The 22,788-nt window shown below is 44.5% G+C and overlaps 1 protein-coding gene across 12 annotated transcripts in view; it reads right to left on the reverse strand.

Moving 5' to 3' along the window:
* The window catches only part of Iqch (IQ motif containing H), a 195,928-nt gene that overhangs the window by 158,208 nt on the left and 14,932 nt on the right, over nt 1-22,788 (reverse strand). For all 12 annotated transcript variants that reach the window (XM_087561124.1, XM_087561125.1, XM_087561131.1 and 9 more), the window contains exon 4: nt 13,984-14,098. In XM_087561124.1, the coding sequence (XP_087417250.1) occupies nt 13,984-14,098 (115 nt within the window). The remainder of the gene's footprint in view (nt 1-13,983; nt 14,099-22,788) is intronic.

Here is a 22,788-nt window from a genome sequence, read left to right on the forward strand (position 1 = left end):
TCTGTAATTAGCATTTTCATTAGGAAAAATTAAGAATATCTTGTTCTAATGACTTGGTTTTTATTGTAAAGGATTCTTATCAGAAAAGCAATGGGCAAGGGCATTGGAAAGATGTTACAAGATCTAGATGACTGCTCTAGCCTGAGTTGCTGGGGGCGGGGGGACTCAATAAAGGCAACTCACCCCTCTGGAAGCCAGCCTATTTGCTTGTCAAGGGCAAAAGCTGGGTGTTACATTCTCATGGGGTGCTGCCCTGAGCCACAGCAGTCTATGACTTCAGGTTAAGATGAGAGTTGACACTAGGATCATGGCATCAAGAATCACTGATATGTATGTATGAATTCATGTATGTATGTATGTATGTATGTATGTATGTATGTATATGACTTATAAAACTCATACAAATACATACACACATACACATATAAATATACATGACTTTTGTGCCCCGGTATAATTTACAAGTTTGCAAACCTAAGCAAGCTCACTACTATGTAGTTCCAAAACATTTTTATTTCCTCGAAATGAGGCCTCACACCTATTAGCAGTCGCTCCCCAGTCCTGCTACCCCCAGCCCCAGCGGCCACTAGGACACTTTCTGTCTCTACTCATATGGCTGTTCTGGACATTTGTACAAATGGGAGCATAATATCTGGACTTTGTGAGTTTTAATTTTAAAGAACTTGGAGGTACAAGGAAGAATTAGGAAATATGATTTGGGTTCAATCAAATACTTTTGTCCAGAGGGTGATCTGAGGCAGGTGTTACAATGGTCGCAGTAACCCAACAGAAGTGCAGCTCGGTTGCAGATGGTGTCCATCTCTGTGCAGTAACCCGTACTGCTCCCCCTGGCAGTCTCGTGGAGAGCTGAGTGCTTCTTTTAAATTGAAATTAATACCTGAACATGATTTTTTTCCTTCTTAATTAAGCTTTCAGGATAATTTCCACCCTACCAAGGATCAGGAAATTGCTAATATGTATTATATTGACTGGATGTGGTTTCTGTAATTAGGATGCTTTAAGAATGTGGTTGTGGGTACAACTGATGGTAATGGCTTCATCTGTCATGTCCCAGCTCCGTTAGAACTTTTTAATTCTTGGATCACTGGCGCAGTGGACCAGAGAGCTTTTCTTGGTTTTATTACATCCCATCAACTTCAGGACTGGATTAGGAAAGAGACGCCCAGAGTTGCTGGGAGCACCAGCACAGTTGTTCCCTGTCTCATTTTATATCTCTGGGCACATATTCTGAAATAAAACCACCATGTAAACAGAAATTGTAAGTTGCAATGCAGACTCTTACTGTAGGCTCCTAGAACAATTCTCTTAAAATAATCTTGGCCATGTTGGTACCAAAGCTGGGATTATCAAAATGATAGTGTGTAGCCCGCATGACTTGACCTCCCTTTTAAAATATTGGATGCTGGGCATGGAGAACCATGCTTATGATCCTAGCACTTACACGCTATAGGCAGAAGATTAGAAGTTCAAAGCTAGCCTTGGTTACATGAAAACCTGTCTCAAGAAGAATAAAGGCTGTAAAAACAAACGCTGCAGTGAAGTGGCTCAACGGGTAAACACCAGCCAAGCCTTACAGCCTGAGCTCCAGCCCCAGGTCCCACATGTTGGGGAGAGGTCCAGCTCAAACAGGTTGTCCTCTGACCTCTTCACAAGCACCACACACACACAAATATACACACAAACATACACATGCATGTACCACACACATGCAACATGCACATACAGGCATATATTCATGCACAGCACACACACAAATAAATAAATAAAATGTAAAAGTAAGTTTACATATCAGACCAGGGGTGTGGCTCAGTAATCATCTGTACTTGCCTAGCATGGGAGGCGCTCTGAGTTTGATGCCCAACAATTAATAAAATATTGAAAGTAGCCTCACTGAAAGTCATGAGTAAATAGACTCAGTGCTTAAGTCTGTCTTACTGTCTTACAGGAGGTGTGTTCAAAAACCTTCTTATGGACTTAGACTATATTATAAGATCCAATAATAAAGGATTATTTTTCTAAGAAAAACAATTATAGATTAAAAACCAAAAGCAAATTAATCATTCCATTAAGCAGAAAACCGCTGTCTGGAAGATGATCCTTCGCCAGTATAAGAGAACTATCAGAAATAACTTCATAAATGTTTCGATCGGTCAAGAAAAGGCAGCAATTCGTTTAATCTATTTTGACTCACTAAACAATCTAAAATTTGCATTTTCTCCTTTTGATAGTAATTACAAGCAGATATATCAAATGTGACTCTCATTTAGACTTTGGCTTGTAAGAACAAAACTTATTATCAGAGCCAATTACTGTTTTACCTACATGGCTGCACAGAAGCAGGGAGCTCAATTTTCATCTCATCAGTGATTTTGTGGTATTTATTTTATTACTATGCCCACAATGCTATACAAGAAGGAAATAGCTTATGCTATTAAAACTAAGGCTGGAATACCAGAGTCTAAGGTTGCTTCTGGAAGAACTTCTGAATTAAAAACACTAGGCAGCATGTAATGCCAGCTCCCCAGACATGGGCAGACCATAAAACAACGCGCAGCTCTCTGAGCAGTAGCTCCCACACAGAGTAATCAAAATTGAAATGCTTCACAAACAAAGTTGAGAGAAGCTATTTGCCGAGTTACAGTATCATCAGCAGAGCACTGTTCTCAACAGTGTCTGCCCCGAGTAATGTCTTCTAAAGTGGATATTGCTTAATGCCATATTCCCACTGGTAAAAGACGCCTTCCATGTAAATCTTGAGGCCAGAGAAAGGACAGACAGGAAAATAATTCAGTCACTTTTCACTCATTCTCAAACCACGGTTTTCTATATTGAAAAGAGCAACAGACAGTGAGTCCCAGTTTGAGTCACATGAGTTAAATTTCTCATCTGTAACACGGGGAATAATATCAGACTCGCAGGGTCATTTGTAAGATTCAAATGACTGATATTATATGTGGAGTATCTCATAAATTATAAAGCGCTGCTCAGGGGAGACATTGAAAGGAGAGCTTACTGGCTAAAAGGGTGGGGGAGGGTGACTGCAGTAAACTGAAATACTTCAAATGTATTCTAAAAACACGAGTTCTTAAGAGTCACCCTCCAAAATACCTAATGTGAACATTGACAAATTAAGTTGGAATTTGGAAGATAAAAAGGAGGTAAGTAAGCATTTAGCCTACTTTTCCTTTACAAGCCTATTTGGTACTCACCAAAAATGTCTAAGGAAAAGCTCTTTAGAGTTGCTAATAAACGCTGAAAGAATAGCAGAGTTATAGAGTCACTGCAGTCCCTGCTGTAACAGGGCCGCCCAGATCAACGCTGGAGAACGTTGTAGTTTTATAGAGGGCAGACCAAGCCGATTGGAGCTGGATTTACAGATCAACCATATATCATTGAAAGAGTGAAGAAACTACAAAACCAGCCGTGAGCACTCAGGCCGGAATCCCAGCCCTGGAGAGGTAGAGGTAGGAGGATCAGAAGTTCAAGGTCATCCTCTACTGAATAGAGCTTAGGGCCAGCCTGGGCCATGGAGGCTCTGCTGAGAGAGGAAAGAAAGGGGCTTTGCCCATAGATGATGGGGACGGAGGGAAGAAGGTGAAGAGTGGCAGAAATCATGGTAGCTGGTAACACCAGGTGACAGTTGAGTGCATTCACTATATACTAGTATCTAGTCAAAAAACAAACAAACAAACAAACAAAAAAAACCATTTTCTTAGTAAGTTTTAAAGTTAAGGTATAGTTAAAACATTTATTTTATTCTAACATCCTATTCCCAATGGCTTCCCCCCTTATCTCCCTGTGAGGGGGAGAAGGCACAACAAGCAGAACCCCCCCACACCCCAATAGGCTCAGCAGCACCAAATTTGTGCTGCTTTTACATAGCCAGACTCCAGTTCACAAAGCTGTAAGATGGCTAACGGGGTGTGTGTGTGTGTGTGTCTGTCTGTCTGTCTGTCTGTCTGTCTGTCTGTCTGTCCTGACTTCTGAGACTGAAGAATGAGAACAAATACTTATTCAGCTTACTTTGTGCCAGAACAGGTAGGTAGGTACTGTCCCATCCAACTAACTGGTGCTTAAAACTGCAAGAGGAAGAGCATGACAGCCGCCCCCCTCCCGCCACTGAAGGTAACTAGGCAGTGGGGCCCTGCCAGTGGGGAAGTGGATTTGACTTGCCTCTGACCCCAGGTGTCTGGCCATCACTGGGACAGACAATAATGGGAGGCTTCCTTGGGTTTGTCCTGAGTGGAGAAACTGGATCAGTCATGCAAAGATCTGGGATTCCCTGAGAAAGGAGAAACTAGTCAGACGAGGCTGGTCTTCACAGCTGGAGGAACCAGTTGCAGAAGCTAAGGCCGCTGGAGGCTGGTTTTCACAGCGGAGGAGCACTTCTTCCACTGTGGCTAGGAGGAGGAGGAGGTCGTCCTTTCACTGACTGACAGTAAGGAGGAAAGATTGCTGCAAGCTGGAAAACGGGGGTGGGGGTGGGGGGAGTGGTGGTAGTGTGTGTGAAAATGATTTCAGTACAGAAAAACGAAAGCATTTCTGGGCTGAGTTTAGTGTCACTTGAAACCTGGAAGTCACACACACAGTTGAAATCAGAGCAGTCCACATCACTGTGAGATGTGACCCAGTCACATGGGTATCCACAGAGCAGCTGAAGCCATGGGGGAGGGGATGCAGGGGGCACCACACCAGGATTTCTGGAGCAAAACAGCAGTGCTTAGTCACTGAGTCTGATGTTAAGTGGGGGAGGGTCTTCTGGGTCCCTTGGTACTGAGTTCTTTAGTTGCTCAGAGAAGCCCTCAGGGACCTGGCTCCTTTCTCCTGATGCACTGTCCCCAGAGGCTGCCCCATCCTTGTCACTGTGTACAAAGTGGCTGCTATGGCTTCAAATACCATGCTTGTTTCTATCTTAAAGCAAGGAAGCTGGAATGACAAGGAGATTGTCATCTGTGACTGTCCCCTTCATCACACAGATGAACTGATGGCACCACTGCTCAGTCCTTCTGAGGTGAAGTGGGTCCCACTGTCACACTGCAGTGCAGGGAAGGCTGAGAATGGATGGCCTTAGATGGTGGGATGCACACACCGGGGAAGGAGTCCTGTTAGCCCTGGGGATGGGGATGCGCACTGCGTAGAAAACAGTTTCTGCCCTGACTGTGGAGTTGAGGGGGAGTCACACGAGGTCAGTGGGTTGAAGGTCCTCATAGCAGTAAGAGTTGCTAGAAGCCTGAGATGCTCTGAGGTGATGAACTTCCTGGTTCTGACACAGCCAGGACCCCAAATTCAGAGCAGGTTTTCCACACTGCTGTAAGGACCCTGCCCCACTGTCTGCCCAATGCCTGTCTCAGGATTGTGGGTTCCCAGAACAGCCCACAGCACATAGCAGCACTGAACCCAAAACAGCTGAGGCAGAGGCTAGCATGGGATATGAGGAAAGGTACGTCCTTACCTTTGTGTCCTTAAAATCTGCTGCAGTGGTAAATAATAACTTACAGGGTGTGATGGTGAGGAAGACTGTCTGTGCAACTGTCAGGACTTTTAACTACATTTGTTTGTTTGGGGGTTACAGGGGTGTGTGGTGAAGATTGGAGGACAATTTCTGAGGAAGTCAGTTCTAGAGTATGGGTTCAGGCAATCTTAAGTCATCAGGCTTGGCGGCTAGGGTCCTAATTTGCTGAGCCATCCCGTCCAGCTCCCAAAACATCCCAATTTTTTATTTTTTAACAAAGCCTTGTTATGCTGCTCAAATTGGCCTTAAACTCATCTTCTCTCTCTCCCTCCCTCCCTCCCACCTCCACCCCCAACACACACACACAGCCTCCTAACTACTGAATAACATTGTGCACTGTTCATGTCTATACAAAGAATTTCTTGGCGGGCTAATAGCGTAAGACCTATAGTATCGTGTTTTTCAGAGCCAACAAACCCAACTTCTGTCCAGTGTTTATGGAACCCAGGCTGCTACTAACTCCACGGCCCCTTGTTATTATTTTCGATTGTTAGTAGCCAGAGAACAGCAGCTCCCCAGCAAGCCGGCTGACATAGCGTTTCGAATTGGAATGCCACTTCTGAGACATTAGTTAACTACAGCAGCACACCCCACAATGAAATCTAGGCGGCAGGCAGACAGGCAGGCAAGACTACACAATCAAGAAGGGCATTGCTGTTGAGAACCTGAGTTCAGTCTCCAGGATGAACTCATTCTCCAGTGGGAGAAGGAATGGATTTTGCCTCCCACAGTCACCCCGACCGCCACACATGCACCCTGGCACATGTGCTCCCAAACCCCACACAAAAAAGCAAGTGACTATAAAAAGTAAGTATTGCTAGGAGTTTACACCTCTGGGAAAATTGAATAAATAAAAATATGTACTTAATTGAGTGTTCTCATGGAAATGTCATTAGTGATATGTATGGGCTTACAGGCCTAGGCTGAGGCCAGAAGATAACTTCAATCCAGTAGGTGTCATGTCCCACCAGTTACAACTTAGCTACCCTGCAACTCTAACCTCTTCAAAGAATGCATGGTATCCATGTACACCAACTAAGCCTGTGAGAAAGCGTGTGTCTGCAAGTCTCCCAGGGTGGCACAGGACTCTGATGTGCCTCTCGGGCGCAGTTAGCATTATTGCACCAAGTCGGAGAGTAAGGCTGGGAGAAACACCTTCCAGGCATGTGTGTTCAATTTTCAGTCTGGATTTTGTCTTTATTCAGAAACCTTTCACAGCTGTCAAATTTTCTGTGCCCCCCCCACCCCAGTATTTAAGAACACAGCCTACAGTTTAAAAAGCCAATGTGCTGTATTTTATTTTCAAGTTGTCTGATTTTTGTTCTGCTTTCCTAGTCTGCCCTACCCCAACTAGAGTGCTTCGTTAGACTGTGGGATGAGTGGCCCATGCCTCAGGTATTTTGGAGGTCAGTGGAGACCAATCACAACACTGACGTGAACCCCTGTGCCTACTCAGTGCTCACACTGAGTCACACCTGTCAACTCAACCTTGCCACAGCCCCTCAAGATGCATGTTGTCCTGACCCCATGTTGGACATGTAAGGAGCCAGCCCACAGAGGCAGCAAGTGACTTGGGAAGTGTAACTGGTAAGTTGGGGCCAGGATGCAAACCATGCAGTGCCCCATTCTGAGCCTGCTCTGGGCTCCAAGTGGTCTACAAACAGGTGACAGCAGAGACTCTAAATCCTCTGCTTTAGAAGTGAAATAAATGCAACAGGAAAACCTCCCCAGACCCTGGCTTTGATAAAGAGTAGGGAACACCATCTGGGGACTCACAGGGGCAATCTGAGTATGAACTGAGTATTATATTCACAAGTACCGTTGACTCTATTAGGTGTGATAATGGCATTGCAAGTGGGAAAAAGCTCATTTTAAAAATGCATGCTAAAAGCATTAAAGAGGTGAAATGTCATTAGGTCTGTACTTTAAAACACTTCAGTAAAAATAGATGAAGCAAGAATGGTAAAGGTTAACAACTGTAAAATGTAAGCAGAGCAGGGGGCCATTCATATACCATTTGCATTATTATGTTATGCCACGACCTGCATTGCTTTGGGGTTGCCTAGACTGAGGCAATGAGGGAAGAAAGGAATGACAGATACACAGACATGAGGACAGAAGCTGGCATCACCTGCGCTGTGTGCTCTGGTGGAGACGCACAGCGGCATCCCCAAAGCGCATGTTTGTTATATTAGCTGAGCGGAGGACGGGGCTTATCGCCATGTGGCTGCTGAAAAGCCTTTATTTCTCCATACACTACTCAGACCCTTGAGTCAAGTTCAGAAGAACACGTGACCTGACTGGAGTTTTAGCTCTCCTCATGCTGTACTTATTAGACTGAAATATTTGCTTCTCTTTCCACTCATGCCCTACCATGCAGCCTTTTATTAACTCAAGCCCCTTTGCCTAGGAAGTCACTCTTCCTTCGGTGTCTCAATATCATTCTGGCCAATCCCACTGAGTCCCTAGACATCAGCTCTAGGGAACTTTCTTTGAAATCGATGTCTCTTGCATCTGAGTTGGGTGCTCTTCAAACATTCCGCTAGAATTCTATATACTTTGCCCATCACAAAGTTTACACTGAATTTTATTATTGCTTCCCTACTTACCTTCTTCACTGACATTATCTCCAGAAAAACAGGTACATGGCTGTAGTACCAGTACCCAGCAGAGTGCTAAGCACATACAAGGGCCTCCAGAGACAGCTGATAAAGAAGTTGATGTCACACAACCCTCTCTCTGCTTCTCAAACAGGGGCGCCCTGGCACTTAGGTGGTAGAGTGGTCTGACTATGCTAACGTCAGACACAGTCCTGAGGCACTGGGCTGTTGAAAGCTCTTGGGAAAATCCACTAGTTCTACATCGAAACATAAACAAATACATAATGAACGGCAATGAAGTTTGTCTTTCTTTTATTCTTTGGGTTTGTTTTGAAACACCTCATATAACACAGGTTAGCCTCGAACCTGCTCCTCTGACCTAGGCTGCCCTCGATCCTCCTGCCTCCACCTGGCAATACAGGCACAGGGCATGCACCACACTTGCTGTTTGTTTTGGGGTTTGGTTGGTTGGTGTTGGCTTTAGTCAGAATCTCTTAATGAAGCTCAAGGTGGAGATTAAAAAGCAAAAGCAAAGCCTCATGTATCTTTAAGACAAAAGGGAACCACCAAAGATACATCTTCTGTTCCTTAAGCTCTTCAAAGTCAACTCTGAAACCTACAAGGTCACATTCCTTTGTTGTTATGGATGTGCGACAGAAAAAATTCAGACATATGCCTTGTTGCAGGTTAAACTGCTTTATCTCCCAGTTCCTTATTTTTGTAACTACATATATTTTGTGAACAATTCTGTAATCACACTTTATATAACAACTGTGAACAAGTAACATCTTTACTCAGTTAAAATACTAGCACTGGAAAGCCAAGATATAGTGAGTTAGAGGCTTCCACAGTGAGACCTTGTCTAAAACTATCACCATCATCCAGTTAAAAGTTAAAAATCGGGGCTGGAGAGATGGCTCAGTGGTTAAGGGCATTGACTGCTCTTCCAGAGGTCCTGAGTTCAATTCCCAGCAACTACATGGTGGTTCCCAAGCATCTGTAATGAGATCGGATGCCCTCTTCTGGTGTGTGTGAAGACAGCAACAGTGTGCTCAAAGATAAAGTAAATAAATATTAAAAAAAAAAAAGTTAAAAATCTATACCCAATCCAAACCCTACTTGTCTGCTTATGCACAGCACCGGATGTATCACTGCAAACAAAATCAACATCTGGGGAACACACAGGCCAGACAGTTTGGTAGTCAGCTTGGCCTCAGTGTCCCTGTGTTACAGTTTCCATTCATTACAATTGTAGCAAATATGCACAGTTGGTAAATTATGGATGGCTGGTAAATTTAGAGAAAAATGAAATGAGTATTCTAATAAGCAAGCCTGGAAACTTGATTTATCCACAGAATCTGTTATAATGGTCCATTTTTGTCAACTTAGAATCACCATGGAAACACCTATGTCCATGAGGGCGTTTCTACCTATTTGAGTGGAAGGGGGAAGATCCACCCTGACAGAGGTGGCAGCACCCTATGGGCTGGGATCTCACAAAAGGGAAAACCTAGTTCAGTAGCGGCACTCAGCTCTCCGCTTCCCAAGCAGACTTCGCACAGGCCTTCCTTGCCTTTCCCCCCAGATGGGCTGTCCTTCAGATGGTGAGACAGACCGGGGCCCTTCCTTACAGTGCTTCTGTCTGGTATTTTGTCACAGCAACAGGAAATGCTGGTAACACAGATAAGACTTCAGGTTCCAGTTTTACTCAATAATATTCATCATTGCTTCTTTACTTTTTCAAGAGGACCCCTTCAAAGAGGGAAATACCAATACAAACTTTCATTTTTTTCAAACTGTCAATTATGGTGTAAAGCTTAAGATGGTCATATTTTTAAAAGCTTAAGAAACAATTCTTAGTTGAGTTCCTTAATTACAGTTGAGCAATTCCTAGTTGTCATCTAAGCTTTGTGGCAAGAAATCAAATTCCAAACATAGCTACCCATTTAGGGAGAGAATGTATCAAAAACAGCTGGGGCTTGCCTACTTTGAAAGGTGAAAGTTAGTGATCAAAGGTTGAGATTGCCCAGTTCGATTTTACAACTACTAAACAGCACAGGCCTTCCCACCAAGCGGGAGCCTGAGGCCTTCTAGGAACTCCACAGGGCAGGCTCTGAGCTATCATTTTTGTAAGTGCTTCATCCTCATCCTCCTCTTCCTCTTCTTCCTCCTCCTTTCTTCTCCTTGTTTGAAACAGGGTCTTTCCATGTAGCCCTGGCTGTCTTGGAACTCTCACTCTAGATCAGGCTTGCCCTGAACTCAAAGATCCACTTTCCTCCACCCCCTATCGCTGGAATTAAAGGTGTGTGCCACTAGGCAGTGCAGATAGGCATTTTAAAGCAGGTGTCATCAGTATCTAGGGATAAAACATGTCCAGGGAGTCAGGCCTGGAGGAAAAGTCAGGTCAGGGTGGAAAAGATCCATACCATCTCTCAACAGAGCTTCCCTAGTGCCAAGGAACACACTAGTGCTCTCAGCAGTCAGCACACACACATCCTGTCTGTCCTCATGCTCATTGACCAGTGCTCAAAACTCAAAGGAAAAATAAATTTCTGACCAAGGTTATATTTTCTTACAGAATAGCAATAATAACTATACGTTTTACAATGGTCCAAAAAAATCTCAGGTACTTTCATTGCTTTTGTAAGTCGGAGGCCTCCAGATCTGGTCTTGTGAACCATCTAGATTTCTTAACAGAACACACACACACACACACACACACACACACACATACACACACACCCCAAAACAAAAGAACAAATGAAAACCTAGAAATGTAACGGAAGCAGCAGCCGCTGAGCAGTAAGGAGGGTGGAAATGTGAACTCCCTTACTCAGCATCAGGCCTCCTTTTCATCAGGGATTTACTGTTGTCTGCTGTTCTCTTACTGATGACTTGTTTCCTCTGACTCAACTGTAAGTTCTGTGGCAGCAAAGACCTTATCTACCTTCCTCGTTCCAACATGCCCTAACAATCCTTGGCAAGCATCTACAGTGTCTGAAGGGGTCTAAGGTAGCGAGCACCATGACGAGGCATGAGTGGCCTGCCCTGTGCATGCACAGGAGCCGCCTTACCCTGGGCATGAGCACACAGGAGCCGCAAGGATGCTTCATCTGGGCGTGAGCTCGCCTTGTGTAGTCTCTGTGTTGCTTTCATTTACTCCGTCAGCAAGTATTTATTGAGCGTCCCCTGGCATGGGACAGCAACGAACAAACCAGCATAGACTCTATGCTCACTGAGCTCGTTATCTAAAAGAATGACAAACCTTAAGAAATAAAGAGCCATGCAGGTCACAAGCTAATTACGTCTGTCACAAGTGTGAGCAAGGAAAACTGCAAGACAGTGTAAGCACTTATTAAAAGGGTTCCTTCCCCATGGCAGCTGTGTCTTATAAAAAGGGTTCCTTTCCCATGGTGGCTGTGTATCTCTGTGTAGAACGGTAACTTTTATGATATGGACATTCAAACCCAATACAGTTGTCATAAAAAGAATATCACAGTGGGTACAAGCACAGAGTTGTGGCCCTGCATTTCTAGGTTCACAATACCCACTCAGATATGCACAGGCTGTGTTCTCTTGGACAACATATCTAGCATTATGTACCTTGGTCTCTTTCCAAATAAACCAAAGGATTGTGCTGAACATTAAATATGTTGGTATTTCCAAAATAATGAAAATTTGGTACCCAAGGAAGATGACACGATCATCTGGGGTAGTCAGTATGTTCTGCATGCTCCTATCTAGTTAGCCTGCTCTGATGCTTTTAGGAGGCGAGGCAAGTGAGCAGATTACAAGGGTGGAACCCTCAGGAATGGGATTAGTGCCAAACTAGGAAATGCGACCTCACCACATACCCAATCTGCCAGCATCTTGATTGGGCTTTGTAGCATCCATAACTATCGGAAACAGACTTCTTTTGGGTCAGTTTGTGACATTCCTTTGGATAGGGCTGAACTGACTAACAAAGAGGGAACAGGAATTAAACTAAAACAAAACAAAACAAAAAAATACTCCCTGGAGCAAAGTCAGAGACCTCATGAGCTCTTTAAAAGTCTATACTACACTATACTAAAAAAAAAAAATGCAAAGATACAAACTAAGTTAAGTCAAGAAAAGATATTTTTAAATAGACCTATAACACCCAATGAGACAGAAGCAGCAGTTATAAATATCCCAATTAAAAGGGCCAGATAAATTCAGTGCAGAATTCTACCAGACATTCATATAATTAATACCAATACTCTTCAACTATTTTACAAAAAAGAAAAGTAAGGAACATTAACAGATTTCTTCTACCAAACTATTATTACCCTGATACCAAAGCCAAACAAAGAAGAAAAACAAGGAAAGGGAAGAAAATGTTAGGCCAAAATCTTTGATGAACACAAATGCAAAAATTGTCAACAAAATATTTATAGACCTAATTCAATAACACATCAAAAAGAATCATATCAACATGATTTTTCATCATGGTCCAGTTGGATTCATCCAAAACACACAGGATGATTCAACATACATAAATCAACACACACAGCCCACCACATAAGTGAAAAGCCAGAGACAATCATCTCATTAGATGCAGAGAAGGCCTGGAAGAAAATCCACCACCCCTTTGTGGTAAAAGTTCTGGAGAGAACAGAGATGCAGGCAACATATCACAACATAATAAATGTAATTTACAGCAAGCCTACAACCAACCTCATGTCAAGTGGGGAGAAATTCCCGCATTTCCACTAAGATAATGAACAAAACAAAATGGCTTTTTCTGTTCCTACTCTTAAGACAACTGGGGGAAAGGAAGAAGTCAAAGAGTCTGGATCTACAGATGCTTGGGTTCTGTTGTAAGACCTTTGAGGCTGCCCCAGGAAATTTCTACAGTTGGTAAATGCTCAGCAGAGCAGCAGGGAATGTTCCTTCTGAACTCTGGAAAAAGAAATTGTGCTTCGATTGACTTTACTTCTGTGCTATAGATACATCCGAAACAGTAACATCAAGTTATAGACACAGACTGCAACATGCATCAGATTATCTAACTTAAAATACAATGTAATGTAAAATACACTAGAGCAGCAAGCACAGGGCTTAGATGGGTCTATACCAGGAACTTTGTATGTGTGTGTGTGTGTGTGTGTGTGTGTGTGTGTGTGTGTATGCATATATATAAAATAGCTTTAGCTTAGTATCTTTATGAAATTCCTGAGTGAGAATGTGTGGGTCTCTGATTCCTGTGCCTGATCTTGGGACTCTTTTCCCTGTGTTAGGTTGCCTTGTCCAATAGGATGGTTTTTGGTTCATCTTATTACAGTTTATTTTGTCATGTTTTTTAAAATTGGGTTATAGGCAGGTCTGCGCAGCATTTTCTCAATTAATGATCAATAGAGGAGGGCTTGACCCACTGTGAGTGGTGCCCTTTCTGGGCTGGTGGTCCTGGATTCCACAAGAGAGCAGGCTGAGCAAGCCGCAGGGAGCAAGTCAGTGAACAGCACCTCCATGGCCTCTGCACCAGCTGCTGTACGTTCCTGCCCCGTGTGAGCTCCTGTCCTGACTTCCTTTGGTGAGGAACAGCAGTGAGGAAGTGTGAACAGACCCTTTTCTCCCCATCAAAAATACTAGAAATTAAATGCTACCTTTAAAAGAACTAGCAGTTTTCTTGGGATATAATTTATATATCAGCAGCTCCCTTTCAGAATGTGTATATCCATAATATTTAGTGTATTTACAGAGTTGTACACTGTATAACACTGAGTTATTTTCATAATCCCAAAGAAATCTCATACTCTGGCCTCCCATCCTCCTGGGGCCCATGAGGCTCCTGGCGGTTACTCCCTGCCTGGCTCAATGGGCTCCTACCTTTGCTCTTGTAAAGCCGCGTGGAAGTGAACCGCGATGTTTTTGAAGTCCCCAAAGTTTATCGGGAGCCATGGGAAAAATAAAGGATTTCTGGTCAATTACAGTTGGAATCGCCCTAAATAAGTAAACAGAAAGAGGGGTTAAAACCTCCTGTGCTGCCTCTGAGGGCCTCTCAAATCCTAACGCAAAGCAAGGCTTGCTGCTGAGACTGCCCTGCTGTCAGTGTGTCAGGAAATCCGCCGCTGGTCAGCAATGCACCAGGGCAACCTTTAGCGGTGCTGCCGCTGCCTGACTAGCACAAGAGCTCCTGCGTCAAATAAGCCCCAGTATGAGTAAAGAGAACCAGTCCTGGCTCCACCCACACAGCCACTCAACTCGAAAGCATATCTTGGTAGAGAAAAACACGTGGCACTGTATTTTGTTTAATAAAATCAGATGATGGGATAGCCAATGGTCAGTATTTTCTTTAAACGTCTGCTGTGTTAGTAGCTGGAAAGATTAACAGCCGAGCTAGTGAACGCTCTTCCTTGCTAAGCTGTGGACTGCCACAGAGCACCGTGAAAACAGTAAAATTGTACAAATGAGATGCGCCTCACACTATACTTAATTCTTCACATGTAAATGCAGGTTCAGTTTCTATAACATGACCAGCATAGTGAAAAAATGAATGAAATCCAGTCACCAACACAACTTAATCTTTTGGTTTTACTCTGATGCCCACTTCTGTATACTTATCATTAAAGAGCAGCTTAAGACTTCTGGATTTTTCTCTAACATGTTAAAGACGCTGAATGTGTCATCTCCATCCTTACAAAAGGATAAGCAAAAGGCAAACAAAACACTACTTCCTGACTCCACCAGAGGACTGCAATCACTGGGCAAAGAGCTGCTTTGAAAAAGCAAGAAGATAGGATTCAAAGACTCCTGTGACTCAGAGGGCTTGGGAGCCTGGGAATAGATACTGCACCTGTAGCCATAGGGAAGGCCCTTACACCCTGATGACAAATTGCTGGAGGCTCTCAGAGAAGAGACTCACAGTTAACATACCCACTGAAATACTCATAGGTCTGACCTTTACTCACGTATTAGTATTGAAAGCCAGCTCTCAAAGGAAAGTATTTTACCAGGGGCTTAGTCTGACCTGGAAAAGTATAGATCCTAGGCAGATCTACCTTTCCTATCTCACCTAAGGTAAAGGGAAGCAGTGCTGAGAAAAACTTGTTAGGCGACAGCTTCGGGACACAAACCCCACCAAAAGACCTGCCTACAGGAACACAGACAACTTCCCCTGCAGCTTGCATGAACAGCCACAGAGCCCTAGGCAGATAGAGGAGGACCACAGGAGGACCCTGCAAGGGTCAGGATCTAAAATGGAGTTTCTGAGGAAACCCAGAGACAACACAGAGACAGAGATGCAGGAGGAAAGTGAATGTGCAGAGATCTGAAGTCACAGAAAACAGTAAACACTGCATAATTTCTAGTCACAGTAACCCTTGCAGGAAAGACCTGGGTAGCCTGTTCCCACACCCAACAAAAATACAGAGGTATGCAAAAGGCAAGAAAAATAGTTAAGAGTGACATACTAAAATACAGAAACTGATTTCCTGGTGGTGGATATTTTGCAATTATCCAGCCTGGAATAGAAAATAGCTATGATAGATAGGCTGAAGACCTTAGTAGAGAAGAGAGACAATGTGTCAGGATAGATGCAAGTGCGTCTCCTAATAACCTCAGAGGGAATCAAACAAAACACTGCACCCAAATACAAGGTAAGAGACAAACGCCTCTGATAGGTTTGCCAATAAATGCACACAAGGCAAACTCACCAAAGTGCAGGGGTGAAAAGGGGCAAACAAAACAGCAGGATATCCAAGAGCTGCGGGATAGCCACAGATGGTGCAACGTCCACACAATGACAATACTGGAAGGACAAAGGGACTTAACAGTGAGTATCAACAGCTGAGAAGGTTCTGGAATTAATAACAGCTCTGGGAATCTCAGAGAATACTGGCCCAGAGTAAGACCCAAGATTATAGTTAAGCCTATCAAATTCAAATGACATAAAGACAAAGGGAAAATCTTATAAGAGAGAAAGAACTTCCCATGAGGAAAAAACTAGACATGGGACCAGATGGTACCTGTTTACACAAACCAGGCAAGTGAGGAGCAAGTGGGCTGAAGTTTCCAAAGCACGGAAAACGCATATCAACCTGGGGTTCCAAAGTACCAGAACCCGGCCCCAAACTGAAGGAGAAATAAAGATGCACATTGCAGTTCAGACCAAAGTTCAAAAGCCAAAATCAAAGCTCTTTGAGACTTAGATCTGTCTCAAAACAAAACAGAGAGAGAGAGAGAGAGAGAGAGAGAGAGAGAGAGAGAGAGAGAGATCCTTGAAAGGAGGGTGGAAGCCAGACAGGGCTCCCCGAGGCAGAGAGAATGGGCAGTCTCCTCCATTTTCCTCACGTCCTACAGCCCCAGCTACTTTGAAGCCTCTTTCTCTCAGCTAAGTTGGTTTTGTGTGTGACGTCCACAGCTTCTTGTTGGACTTAGTGGGGATCACAGGAGAAAAACGAATCTCTGCCCCCTCTGAGGGGATCTCATGGTGGACTGTTGTAAACTGTATTTATGACATTATGACCCAGTCTAATTATTTATTAAACATCCTAGTGCCCCTCATATAGACTGGCAAGTATCAACACTCTTTTTCTCCTCTGTATATATGTGTCACACACACACACACACACACACACACACACACACACACACACACACTGGGGTAGGGTGCAGTGACCAGGAAGAGCCCGAGACAAACAGCTGTAGTTCTGAGATTTGTGTCTTGCACAGGACAACTCAGAACAGGCTAGACCCAAAATGCTTTGCTCATGAGTGACAGCAAACCTTCCTCATCTGCACTCAGCGTCGAAAGAAACTCCTTTTCTGTCTGCCCTGGTACTCCTTTGTTTTCTTGTTTACTTTCCCCACTGAAATACCAGCACCATCGAGTGTAAGGCTAAGGCTGCTGACTGAGCTGGTCCAGATGGCAGTTACTCTGATGTCATGGGTGGTGCATGGCCACGGAGAGCAGTGTGAGCAGGAAGTCTGACAGCATGTGCTGCTGCCAGCGTGGGGACCAGAGTGGATCATGCCGGGCAGTTCAGACTGCTTAGAATAAAACGGCTACTTCTGATAATGTCCTTATCTCTAGAAAGCCTTGCCCTAGTCAATCTCACTGATTAATTTGTGTAGCTACTGGCCGTTTATACTACAATACCACCAGATTTCCCTCTTAAGTACTGGTTGCTTACAAGGAGAACCACATTTGTGAAAAGCAAGCTATGGAGTAAAACGAGAACACCAGATGGCGGCCATTTGACCTGGACTGCAGTGTGGGCCTCATCACTGGCCATCTCTATAATTTACGCCTCAGTTTCTTCATAGGGAAAATATCAACCTTATGGATTTAAAGAGAAAATATAAGTTTTTTATACCTGAAGTCCTTAGGACTGGAGAGATGTCTCAGGGGGTAAAGGTGCTTGACACACAAGCATAAGGACGAGAGTTCAAATCCCACATAAAGAGCCAGACATAGCTATGCACCACCTCTAAGCTCAGTACTGTTGAGAGCGGACAGTAGGATCACTGAAGCATGTTGGCTGCCTGCCTAGCTCCAGGGTTACTGAGAGACTCTCTCAAGGGAGCAAGACAGAGAGTGACAGAACAGGACACTTGAAGTCTTCTTCTGGCTATGTACATATACATGTGCACACACTACACATGTGTATATATACAGCTCTACATGCACATGGAGAAACCATTAAAGGAAGTCCATTTCAACCTGTCAAGTGTTATGAAAATACTGACAGTCATGGAGAGCACGGTACAAGGAGGGGACAACTGTGGTGAGCTTGATCTAAATCACTTTCAAGGATGCTCAGTTCACAGTGCACTCTTCCCTCTTCTCTGGTGTCTCTTGCAGAGGAAAACCTCACAGACCTGAGCAAGGTTGACTCTCAGGTATGAACAGGAGCTGTATTTTCTCTGGCAAAGAGCAGCAGAGACCTGCAGTGCTTGCTGCCCCCCCCCTTCAGAGGGAACTGGTGCCCCCAGGACAATTGCTGTAGCCTTCTGTTTAAGAGACACTGGGGATTCCTGCCAGCCTGACCACAAGGTCCTAGTCCTGGTGTAGAGGCATAGCTAGCTTTTCATAGCCATGGGCCACAGGAAATTTAGGACCAGGCTCTTTATCACTCAGAGGATGACCCTCCATGCCACCAAGTGCATGCTCACCCCAAGGGCTTTGAGCACAGCAGGCTCTGGCACCTCCCATGTCGACTGGGAGTCAGCCACAGAGAATCACAAACCTGTCTGAGAACCACGACCAGGCAGTAGGTAAGATGACACCAGTATGTATAAGAAAGGCATAAGAATTATATTAACATAAGAAAACAAATCAGGAATTACTGTGTACAACTGTCCTAGTTTGCCTTTGTGGTGCTGTGATAAAGTAACTTAGGGAAGGAGGGGTCTCTTTCAGCTAACAGGCCATCACTGAGGAAATTCTGGGGCAGAACCTGGAGATAAAAACTGAAAGCGGAGACCATGAAGAAACATTGTGTACTGATAGCATCCTCCCTCTGAATCTTGCTCAGACACTCTCCCTATGAAAGCTGGGACCACGTGCCCACGGGTGGTCATCACGCACAGCGGGCCAGGCCTCCCCGCATCAGTCAGCAATTGAGACAAATCCCCATAGGCATGAGCATAGGCCAATCTGATCCTATCAGTCTCTCCCAGTAGAGACTCCCTCCTCCCAGGCAATCTGAGGTTGTGTCAGGATGACCATAACAACCAACACAGCCACTTAAATTTCTTCTAACAGCTCCTTTGCTCTCAGGTAGATAATCATGGTTTGTCCTGCACTTGACCCCAGAGGCTGTCATGCACAGACTTGACTCCAAGTCTGGTGCGGTCTGCCGAAGATGACACACGAAGTGGGCTGCAAAGCCCAGAATTCTGTAAAGAAGTATTCCGAGTATTTTTTAGCACTTGACTGTGATCTACCCCACCATATCTAGAGCTACATCCCACTGCAGCACCATACACTCACAGGAAGGATCACGGGAAGCTCGCTCGTAGGAATCCTAGGCAGGCTTCCTACCCTCCTGAGAGGAAGACAAGTGATTACACAATTGAACAGAAGGCAAAAGAAAACATCCAGAACCACATGTGGATGCCAACTCCATGCCCTGGTCCAGATCTTCTTCCACTCTTCTAGACCCTAATAAGGGACAGGGCATGCCTTGGCAAGAGAGGAGGAGCAGATAAGAGGTGTCTCCCCAGAAATGTTCTACTCCATATGCTACCAGTTAGCTCTTTTCAGCCCTCAACCTTTCATTGGAGACAAGAGACAAGGAGACAGCTCCAGACAGCAGAGCTCACCCATTGGATTATTTAACTAGAGCTGATGACTGTTGGCCACACCCTCCACTCTGAGACTTATCAGATGTCTGTGTCTGTTTGATACCTTGGCACACATTTAGTCTGCCGACTACTGGCCTGACTCTCATCTGAGCTGGCCTCTCACTGTGTGTTGTGATTTCAAACTAAGGCTCAATAGCCTAGAGGGTAGAGTGACTCCGAATGTTTTCTTCTCCAAAAACCCTTCTTCGTTTTTTCTCTATGGATTCATTTTCAAAGATAAGTAGATCAGCCAATCTGCCAGTCATAATTTAACCTACTTACAAGTGACAGTCCTAAACTTAAAAATTAAGTCTACAAATGAAGGCCTGAAAGATGGCTCAGTGGGTAAAGGTACTTGTCACCAAGCCTGATGACCTAAATCTGATCCCCACAATTTACACAGTGAAAGGTGATGAGAAGTGAGTCCTTTAGGTTGCCCTCAGACGACTTCCACATATAGTGTGGCACACATGCGTACACACACACACACACACACACACACACACACACACATGTGCATACACACACAAATAAATGTTTTTAAAATATATATTTTTAAAAAAGATTAAAAATGTCTGACAATGAGGGTTTCATCAGTATGGGCTGGCACATTTTATCTCATTGACTTGTGTAATTCATTTGACTGTTTATCTTTAATCAGATTTACAAGGATTTCTTTTAAGAATGTAAACAGACTGAAAACTACTGCAAGCATTATTACATTATTATTATTATTACTCCATTGCATTAGAGTCAGAAGACTGGGTTCTCTGAGAGTTCCCTGTAAAATTCTTGGCCATGTGATTGATCTGGTGCAACTTAGTCAGTCTTAGATCTTTGTCTATAAAATGGGGATAATGACTTACCCTGTGTGATGGTAGGGCTGATTTAGAGGCAGCACACATCAAGGTGCTTTGTGACGCTTTCTACACTAACCACACATGTGTGTCCTGTTTCTGGCTCTGTGTTTTCCAGGCCCCTTTCATAGTCAACATACAGCCTGGTCTACTTACTTAACCTTGGCTTCTCTACCCAACCTCAACACTGCCGGTACAACCCAGTGCCTCCTGCATCATCTCCTCCAAACCCAGAATCCTCCGCAGTAAGAATCTCCAAGTTCAGCTTTGGTTGTGGACACAGCAGACCTGGCAGCCCAGTATGCAGCTCCACCTGGAAGGCTGTCAAGTGTAGTTACTGTAAGTAACGAGCACCCTTGGTCACCGGGTAGGCAAGGTGTTTGTCAGCCTGTTTTCTCTACCTCCTCTACAGAGAAGAATTACTACACTTATGGCTGTGATTTTGAACTCAGTATTTCAGAGGCCTCCAGACAGACTACAGATTGTGACAAAAGGCATGGAATCTCTCATTTGTACAGAATGGACTCATGACAAATTCAGAAAATCAAAAATTCCAGTTAAAGTGTTTCAGCCTAGAAAAAGATGGAAAAATATCGTAGGGTTCTCCAGGGCCCGGAAACTGCACTGCTGCAAGAGTCAGAAGTATAAACGGATGTCTGCATTGTGGGAAAGACACAATGAACATACTTAACTAGAATATGCACCCTCCTTCAAATTCATAAGAATATCCTCCAATGAATGAGAACTGAGAACTTCACACAAATTTCAAGTTTCAAGGCTCACACCCAGCCCTTGAAACTGCCAAGATCTCACACAGAAGACAGCAGTGTCTGCCACCTGCCTCAAGGGCACAGGGGAACTTCAGTGGCGTCTGAAGCCCATGGAACAGGGGGCTGAGTCCTGACACTGCACGTCCAAAATGTAGTTACTGAAATTGAGCTGAAAGTTAATGAAAGTTCATTAAAATTAGCTTTAAATCCAGTTGTTTCCAATGAGAAGAGAGAGAGGAGGAGGAAGAGAAAGAGGAGTAAGAGGAGGGAGAGGAGGAGGCCCCAGCTCTTTGTTCCACAAGTCGATTTTGCTTTGCTAATATGTTAGATCCACACAACTCCTCTACCTTTTCATCGGCCCAGACCCAAGTCTTGGGGCCACTGAGTCTTTCTCATCTTACCTCTGTCTAATCTCAAGTGCACTGAGGGGCTGCTCAAATGCTTCCAATATAAGTTTCCCTTTCAGTCTCCCTCCCAAGGATCTTCACTAAGGTCTAAACATCTCAGATTAGAAGCTGTGTTGCAAGGCCAAGGTCTGTGGCTGAGTGATGGAGCTTGCACATCTAAAGCATGGTTAGCAACAGCAGCTGTGCAATACCTGCTTGCTACATAAACAAGTGACAGAGAAGCCATCGGGTGACTGGGTGGGGAACTGCTGGTGATCCAGCCGCTGTCTACAGTTGTTTCCAGAGTCAGCTTTACAAAGAACCACTTCCATTGAGTCACGCACTGACACAAAAGCCATCACATCAGTGATTCCCTATATATAAGAAAATGGGCTTAGACTCAACTCTTGCCTAGTCTGTCCCCCTCTCCCCACTCATCCCCCACCCCACCCCATCCCCATCCAGCGAGCTGGCGTGTCCCCCTGCTGAACAGACCTTCAGTGGCCACTCTCTATGTGGCTTTCATTTGGGCTATGTTATTCTCCCCAGAAGACAGAAGAAGCTCCCTTTCCTTCAGTAGGTCTGAGTCCATGAACTGCTTTACCCCAGACTATGTACCCTAGCCCCGAGCAACCTCGGCATGCTCCCATCTGCTCTACTGAGTCTCCGTTTAACCAGGTGCTGTCGGGTACTGTAATTCTCACCACGTTGGATTCTTTGCTCTAAATGTAGATTCTTTTAAATCCCACAGAGCACTGGCCACAGGGTATCCCAGTGTACAAGTTCCTGTAAGCCTCAGAATGAATTAGATATGGGCTGATAAGACAGTCTTGATCAGGACCAAAAGGAGAACAAGTTTTTAGATTCAAACACCCAGACATAAGTGGAAATTTGGAGCATCAGTGTATTGTTACAGCAAAGAATTATGGGTGAAGCCAGATATGGTTGCTCACCCTTGAAATCCAATACTAGGGGGGTCTGAGGCAGGAGGATCACTGTCACTGAAGCCATTCTGATGGTGACAACATATTCTTGTACCATGTTGTCCACCATTTGGCCAGCCCCAGGCCTGTTCTGCTTTCAGACGCTCCCAGATGGAATAAATTTTCTTCTATTCCTCAGGATGAGAGCCTCACAGTTACATGCCAAGGAAGGACCCAGAAGGCAAATGGAGAATGTGTGCCTGAGGGTGGGAATAGAACCTCACCCATCTCTCCTGAGGCTGCTTTCCCAGCTCCAAGCCAAGCCTTAAAGGGACTGTTCTAGCCAGCACTTAGCTTGTGAGAGACCCTGAGGCAGAGGCTCTTAGCAAGACTGTGCCTATCTGTACTC

This window comes from Rattus norvegicus, chromosome 8, assembly GCF_021556685.1.
Source record: "Rattus norvegicus strain SHRSP/BbbUtx chromosome 8, alternate assembly SHRSP_T2T, whole genome shotgun sequence".
NCBI classification, from domain to species: domain Eukaryota; kingdom Metazoa; phylum Chordata; class Mammalia; order Rodentia; family Muridae; genus Rattus; species Rattus norvegicus.